Consider the following 8,334-nt stretch of genomic DNA (forward strand, 5'->3'; position numbering starts at 1 on the left):
CATTTTTGTGAAAGGATCAAAGACCACCCTGGCAAAAAAGCCAGTCACTGAGTACCAGCCTCCTGTCCAGCTTCATGGCAGGTGGTGGCACAGGAATCTCTGTGGCAGCCTCCTGGCAGGTGGTGGCCATGGGCACAGCCACGGAGATACAGGAGAGCAGGGCCAGGGCAGGGAGGGTTGAAAAGCAATGACTCCCTGTGTCCTGCTCAGCCGTCCCCTTTTCCCACAGGCCCCCATGGGCAGATGTCTTGGAGAGACTCCGTGCCTGGAAAGCTCCCCAGGCAGCCATCAGGCCCCAGCACGGCAGGGAGGGCGTGTGGAGCTCTCACCCACTGCCTGACCCCCAGCCAAGGCCAAGCCAGCACCTCACCCAATGCCCCAGCCCCACCTGCCAACATGGCTTGCTTGACACCGCCCCACTCACCATGTCAGGTCTTTCTGACCCATTGATGATGCCTTTGGGAAACATGGAGTCTATGACCAGGAGTCTTTTGCGCAAGTTTTTTAAGATCTTCTTCAGAGGCCGGGGTGTGGAGATCACCATGTCCCACATGTCCAGGGCAGTCCTGCGAGAGAGCGCTCTGTCAGCAGGGCAGCCTGGGCCACAGCAGCGTGTCCGGCTCCGCGCTGCAGGACGCTTGGGATGCCCTGGGCAGCAGCAGAGGCTGAGCTGCTGCTCCCGTGGGGCTGGCAGGAGCGCAGTGGGGGGCTCTGGGCTGGCTTGCTCAGCTGTGGCTGCTGCGGGCCTGGCTGACCCCCAGCGCTGGAAAGCATGGTGGGATGGAGGGTCCTGCTCCTCGGGGGTGTCCTGCAGGATTCCTTGGCTCTGTGCCCCTCTCCCCACAGGGAACAAGCCCTCGTGGCTTTTGGGGCCAGTACCTGTCTCCTGGTGGAGCGATCCTCAGCAGCGTTGTGAGCACCTTCCCAGGTCTCCTGTCAGCCATGAGCAGAAGCAGGGACGCCACGCTCTGCCGAGCTGGTGCTGTGTTGATGCCGTCCAGGTTTTTGTGGATGCATCTCATGATCTTTGGCAGCTGGAGGAGATAAGGTGAGGATGGCGCTGTCACTGGAGTGCAGCCACTTCCTCAGCTGTCCTTCCCATTCCTCTCTGCCACCTTCATGTGGCTTCAGATTCCTGAGACACCAGGGGTTGGGGGTAGGGATGGAGGAAGGAACAAGGCCTGACAGGGCTGAAGCCTGGCAGGGCAATCCAGCCACTGGCCACTTACATCCGCCAGCCAGAAGTCAGGGAATTCCATGACCATGTCCAGCAAGTCTGTTGCCCGCTTCTTGTCAAAGATGCTGGAGTCTCTCATCGCCTCGATGAACACAAGGACGATGTCTGTCCTTTCAGAAGTTCTGAGGTATCTCGCACAGGACTATGGGAGGAAGGAAAGAAAAGAAGGAAGTAAAGCCAAATCACACCGAGCGCCCTGATGCTGCTGCTTAGCCAGGCAGTGCCAGCAGCCCTGCAGAGACACCCGACAGTGCTGGTGGCAGAGCCCGCAGCAAAGCTGGCAGCAGGGGCGGCAGTGACTGCACGGGGAGGATGAGAACAGAGGCCCTGGAGTGAGGGAGGAGGGTCGGACTCATGGGCACAGGGTGCTGGCCCTGCCGTGAACCAGGGCTTGCTGGTGGCCAGGAGGACTGGGGCTGCTGCTGGGACACTGGTGCCAAAGCCCGGAACCCACGCGTGTGTCCAGGGCTGGCTCTGTGGGTAGTCAGGGCTTTGCAGGCCCGTGCCGGCCACAGCTCCCAAAGCAGCTGCCTGGGCAGCAGCCCCGCATGGGGCAGCTGCAGGCTGCTCTGGGGTGCAGGGATGGGGAGGCGGCCTGGCTGGAGGGTGCCTGGCTCCTTACCGCCAGTGTGGGATGTCTGAATAGCGCAGAGCTCATCTTCTCAATCCTCCCCACAGCCCTCTCCTGCACACATTCTCTCTCAGAGGTGGTGAAGGTCAAGAGCATCTGGGAAGAGAGGAGCTGCTGGTGAGCCCTGGGAGCAGCCACCGCTCCAGCAGAAGTAGCACCGCTCCACTCCTGGGCTGGACTCTGTTCTCAAGCAAAGCCTGTAGTGGGGTTCTGGCCCTCAGGCCCCTGGGAGGCTTGGAACAAACGCCCCGGGGCAGCCCTGTGGCCAGGCAGGGAGGCAGATGTCACCCTCTGCGGCCACTGTGCTGCAGAAGAGCCTGGCGGGCAGCCCCTGGTTCCCCGGGGAGGTGGGCACCCTCCCGGCAGCGCTCTCTGCACGGCACCGGGTGGGACTGTCCACTCCAGAGTGGACACCCTGTCCCCAGGGTGAAGAACAGCCCTTGTGAAGCCCACTCTTTGCACACGCCAGACCTGGAAGATATTCTGGAGCAGCTCGCTGACTCTGGAGGCTGAAGAGCCGAGCACCAATGCCTGCAGCATGTTGTCCATGGCTTCCATGGTCTGCAAGGAGACAACGAGTTTGGGCCGTGTTTCCTGCCATCTGTTTCACACACGGGGGACTGATATGAACTCTCAGTGCCAAGAGGCAACTCCTGTGCTGATTTTCTGTGTCTGGGAGAGACTCAGGGGCAAATAATCTGCTACGGGCAGAGCAGCAATTGGCACTGGATGTGGCCAGGCCAACTGTCAGCAGATGAAGGCATGAGGGTGTGAAAGCAGAGCTGAGACCAACCCTGCCTTGTCTTTCTGGTTATATATCAGCATGGGGTGAACAGGGAGCAGCCAGAGGGACTGTTGGGTCCTGCAGTTCACAAAGCACTTACTTTTAAGAAGAGATAACGGCCCATGTCCTGCATTTTCTCTTCTGGAGGAAGCAAGAAGACACTAGAGAAGCAGGCTTGGAGGAGGCTTGCCTCCTTGCCCTCCAGCGCCCTCTCCACTGCACTGCAAAGAGAGAGGAGCCAGTCACACTTTGGTATTTGGAGCAGTGCCTCGAGATCTCGTGCAGGGTCCCCGGGAGGGATGGGCAGGTACCTCAGTTTGGCAATGGCAAGCATGGCGTTCCACCGCACCGCCGTGCGCAGTTTGTTTCTGGGCTCCTCTTCCAGCAGCACCTGCAGAGCACAGCCGGGATGGGACCTGCAGCTGCCAGCACCCAGCGCCACCAGCCCCTGGCCCTGCCCAGTGCTGTCCTCACAGGGTGCCGGGGGCATCGCCCCCTTCCCCAGAGACGCCACGTATCCCCTCACCTTGATATTCTCTGCCAGACCATATCTCTGGCAGAAGAGATCTAGGCCCTGTGGAGGGCCGTGGCGCTTGCTGTTGTAGCACAGGTCACAAATGTTCTGAAGAAAGGGAATCTTGTGGCTCTCCTCCTGGCAGCCAGGGGACAGAGAGACAAACAGGGAGTGTGAGATGGGGACACACAGCCAGCGGCACCACAGTATGGGGGTGCAGTGCCAATTAGCGCCCTGGGAGAGGCAGCTCTGCCCAGCCAGCACCCTCCAACACCCGCAGCAGAGCCCCTGTCAGCAGACACCGGCTCAGCCGCCTTCCAAACGGCCATGGTTACCTTTTCTGGGCTGCTGACAAAGGACACGATGGAGTCCACGCGTCTCCTTTCAAATTGGTAGACAGGTAACCAGCCAGCATCTAATAAAGGAGGAGAGCAGGGAGGGCTGCAGAGAGGGTTTGCAGGCAGGACAGAGCAGAAGGAGCTCTGCCCCATGTCCATCCCAGTGCCTGCTGCCCCAGCACAGTCTCCCCGTGCGTGTCAGGGCTGCAGGGTGCCCAGCAGACGGGCTGCGATGCTGGAGCCAGGCAGGACGGGGAAAGCCCCCAGTGCAGCGGGTGAGGAACTCGCTTCAGACGGGCAGGAAAGGTCCCCGTCCCACAGCACGGCTGCCTCTTGCCCGCCCAGCTGCCTCTCGCTGCCCGTGCCCTGCAGCAGGAGCTGGGTCCCCTCTGCCCGCAGAGGCTGTGCTGGGGCCGGCTCCCAGCTCCGAGCAGCCCTGGGCTTCAGGCAGCATAATCCCCACCCATGGAACCCCCTGCCAGCGTGTGGGGAACCGTGACCCTGGTGTCGAGCGGGGAGCGATCGCTGGGCCCCACCCTGCCCAACAACCAGGGCCCCTCACTCACCGATCTGCGGTGGCTGTGCCACATCCACCTGGTTGGGCTGCGGTGGAGATGTGACCTCCTGGGGAGCCCCAACCTCCTCCTGCCAGGCCACCCGGGGGCGGCTGGGGGGTCTCTCCTGCCAGGCCAGCCTAGGGCGGGTGGGGGGTCTTCCTGCCATTTTTCAGACAAAGGGAAGGACGAAAAATGGGGAAGGCGGACGCTTTGTCAAAATGCCTCGGTGTTGCAGCTCTGCCAGAGGCAGCGGTGAAGGGTGTGCGATGCGCCCGTGTGCTCCTCGTCGGGGAAAGACGTGAGCTCAGGAGCTCCTTGCTCCCAGTCTGCCGGGGGCAGCTAGAGCTGGGCTGTGGTTGGACTCGATGATCTTAAGGGTCGCTTCCAACCAAGAAGATTCTCTGGTTCTCTGACAGACGTGGGCTACGCTCGGGGCTCTCGCCAGCTCCGTGCTCGCACCCTGTCCTGTCACCGTCCTGTCGGACAGTGTGGGCTGGGCCCGCAGCTGCACCGATCACATGCGGGGCAGTGGGTGTCACCAAGTGATGTCACAAAGGGCCCCACTGTGACCCTGTGCCTGGGTGGGGAGGGTCAGGAGGTCCCCTTGGGAGGCTCAGGCCAGCTCAGCCCTGGGCACATGGCTGCTAAATTTCCATCCCAGTTTCTAGAAGTTCACCACCCATTGCTCTGAGCACAGTCTTGAACAGTCTGCTGCACCGCTCCATTTCCCCAGCGGCTGGTGCATGGTGGGGATGTCACAGACCTACTCAATGCCATCTCCTTGCTCCAGGAGCATCCATCTATGGGGATGTTGCGGAAAGGAGTCCCGTTGTCTGGCTCAGTTCTCTCTGGGCTGCCAGGGGTGGCAGATGCACTCGATCCCCCAATCACCCCCAGCCAAACCCACAGCACTTGGGTCCAGGCTCCGGAGGAGGGAAGGGCCTGAGCCGTACCCAGGCCAGGAACTCCTGCCAGGAGACCCACAGCGAAGCAGAAGAGCAGATGAATGCCGGGAACTTGTGGGCGCACAAGTCTCAGACACTTTTCTTACCGTGTGCAATGTGACTACGAGTCTATCACTTCATTCCATAAATACGACAGCGTGGATGAGCCACTGTGAGCTCTCTCTGCTAAATAAGTGAGCTGTATGGCAATGGTTTTACTACTCACAGGTCAGTGGATGAGACCAATTTAAGTTTGATATTAATCATTTACCTTAAGTAGAGGCACACTAAATATAATCAATTCTTTATGGACATAAGGTTGTATGATTTTTAATATACTCTTTGCTTCATGTTACTTGGTAAACTGTATTTGCTAAAATTTTAAGCTGTAAAGTGCTGCTCATATCTACCAAAAGCAACTACAAACTACACTGATCACTTACAAGATAAGGCCGATATTGCACGTCGCTGAGAAGAAAGGAATTTGCGTCCAGGCAAAACAGCACCTGCAAGGTTATGGACAATAACCAATGTCTACAGCTGAACACAACAAAGCCCACGTGGAATCAGAGACGTTTGCACTGCAGCTTTAAACATGGACTCCAGAGCCAACGGTTATCAGGAAAGGAATGCCTGAAGGTTTGCTTTTGCAAATGGATACAGGGCTCCCCTGAAAGTTTGTCTTCAGAGCTTGAAAATACAGACTGGAGTGAAGAGTTATCAGGGAGAGAAGAATCCTGACAGTGTGAACTGTGACGGGTACGGCCTCACCTGAGAGTTTGTCCTCGGAGCTCCAGGACACAGAGTCCAGAGCGAACGGTTATCAGGGAGGCAAGAATCCCGACAGTTTGCTTCGTGAACGGGTACAGGCACCTGGAGAGAAGGCCAGCAGCATTCGGCTTGCCATATTACCCCATGCAGTAAATAACAGAGTGAACCTGCCGCTGAATTCTTGAAGTTGCACTTGTCTTGAAGAAATCTAAACGCTGTTCTGCAGTGAGCAGAACCCTAAATTACTCCCCATGGTGTCCCATGTCGCCACAGAACTTGCTTTTCAAGGCCCAGGACGGTGTTGCGGGCAGTGCCGTGGGGCACAGTGCATGTTTCCAGCCATCTGGTGGTGGTTTCCACCATCGTAAGCACAGAGCTCTTGCCGTGGTGAGATTGTGGCTCTGATATAGGCACTTCAGTCATCGCCCCCCATATCACACAGGCTTTAACCGCTTGACTTGCTTGATCGCAGCACATGTTTCACAATGGTGGATAACCTGTTAGGTCCATGGTCAAGTCCACCCCTCAGTCACGAGCCCATCCATATGTTGCGTCCCTTCCTCGATGACCTGGGGCATTGTGGGCCCAATGGGCCACCAATAATTCACCTTCATCTTTCCAGTGCAAATCTACCTCAGCCACTTTGACCTGGGCAGCTCGATCCCCCCCTGGTTGTTCGATCGGGTTCTCCAGCGGACCGGCTCTCGGGCACATGGCTTCTCCGTGGCAAACTCTCACAGGCAGGTTCTCCAGCCGGGCAGCAATGTCTCCACGATTCAGCAGCCCAGATGGGTTGGGCTCTGCGCGGCCAGCGGCTCCGCGTCCATTGCTGGGACCAGCGCCACGGGGCATTTCGCACCAGCCATGAGAGAGCAGAGATGGAGCTTCTTAGACACTGCGGCCTCTTCAGCCCCTGTCAGGATGGTGGTGCTGGGTCTGGGATTTCTCCCTGGCTACTCACATTGGTCAGACCTCTTGTCAATCATCCATGTGCTGCAGTCCCGCCAGGCGTGATTGGTGTAGCCAGCACAGCCCGCCCCTCAACGCTGACCCTCCAGGCCTCAAAGCTTGATTGGCTGGTTACCTATCAGTCACATGACTCACCCCGCCTCCTCAAATGTGATTGGCTGTCCTGGGTCCTCTGACTCCCCATAGATTTCTGGTTGGTTGTTGCCAGGCAACGAGCTCCACCTGAAAATGAAACTGTGGGCCCTGAACGAAGGCCTTGCGTGATAAAAGACACGTTGGGACTCTAATCGTGAGGATTTGGCCCCAAGAAGGAGGCTCTGGACACTCAAAGGGACGGGCAGATGCTACAGATGGCGCTTTGGGCCTAAACACGAGGGGACCCTCTTGGTTCCCACCCGAGCTGGGTTTGGTGCCCGTGACCCCACGGAACAGACACCCGTGCTGTCCGGAGTGGCCACGGAACAGACGGAGTCCAAAGCCACGGCCTCCAGGAGCTCAACAGGCTGTTGTGACATTTCATGGACGGTTCACAGGGGCGGCCCATGGACTGCGGGCAACTGCCTGTGTTTGGTATCAAAGGGCGGGAAGGGGAGCGGTGGTTGGTGAGGACGTGTTGGGTCGTGTGGGACCTGAGCCCGACATCCATGGGGTGGAACAAGGGGTGCAGAAAGGACCGTCGTGGTGGCGACACTGCTCCTGCGTGGAGCTCCAGAGGCTGCAGGGGGAGTTCTGCTCCACCGGGGACCAGCACAAGCCAGTGGCCCGTTCCTGTCTGTCACTGCTCGGGGGCTGTGACCCCAGCAGCACCTGCACAGCAGCAGTGTCCTCAGTGCCAGCACCGGCTCTGTGCTCTGTCTGCCCCTCTGTCCCCATCTCCCCGTGCTCTCCTCCCTCCCAGGCACCTTTTCCACCTCCTCAGGACCCACCGAGGCCTCTGTCTGTCTATAGAGACTAAAAGGAAAGAAAAACTCTCCACACTGATGCCATCAAATAACCGCATGAAATAAAAACATTTTTAACGGGAAGGGTCACCCTAACTTTTCCCTGTCTGAATGTTTATAATAAATGTACTGCACTTAAAAAAAAATAGTGTAGGAAGCAACTATTTTGCAAATATAATAGGCCCAGGCAGGATCTCTCAGCAAAGCACATTTTAATAATGATTTTGCAAGACCGGATGTTCTACCTAAAGGCAGGCACATCAAATAGGGCAAAAAGCCCCTGCTTATATCTCCCCAAAATCCCGGCCGCAATTTTCCTCCCTGTTCCCCACTGGTTGGTACTGCAGGGTTTACAGACTCCCTCAACGCATACAATAACCCTTCCCCTTATCGATATGGATTCCTGGTACTTTGGCTGCACTTCTCCTAAATTGACTTGTCAATACAAGTATCAGTATATATACAGGTATCAGTATATATTCCAGGAAAAGACTGTTTTACATAAAGGATTCATAGTCCGATGTCTCTTGGTCCGTCCCCCTAAATTAACTTGTAAATACAGGTATCAGTGTATATACAGGTGTCAGTATATATTCCAGGAAAAGACTGTTTTACATAAAGGATTCATAGTCCGATGTCTCTCGGTCC

The 8,334-nt window shown here is 57.3% G+C and overlaps 1 protein-coding gene across 1 annotated transcript; it reads right to left on the minus strand.

Annotated features, from left to right (window-relative positions):
* Positions 1–429: 429 nt before the first annotated feature.
* Positions 430–2,756, minus strand: LOC135577713 (uncharacterized). The gene is made up of 4 exons (XM_065047832.1): positions 2,340–2,756; positions 1,860–1,964; positions 1,230–1,379; positions 430–1,034 (listed from the first exon to the last, which is right to left on the minus strand). The coding sequence occupies exons 1-4, from the start codon at positions 2,424–2,426 to the stop codon at positions 726–728; spliced, it is 651 nt and encodes a 216-aa protein (XP_064903904.1). The 5' UTR covers positions 2,427–2,756; the 3' UTR covers positions 430–725.
* Between the last annotated feature and the right edge of the window lie 5,578 nt (positions 2,757–8,334).

The sequence above is a fragment of the Columba livia genome, unplaced genomic scaffold (assembly GCF_036013475.1).
Source record: "Columba livia isolate bColLiv1 breed racing homer unplaced genomic scaffold, bColLiv1.pat.W.v2 Scaffold_134, whole genome shotgun sequence".
Lineage (NCBI taxonomy): Eukaryota > Metazoa > Chordata > Aves > Columbiformes > Columbidae > Columba > Columba livia.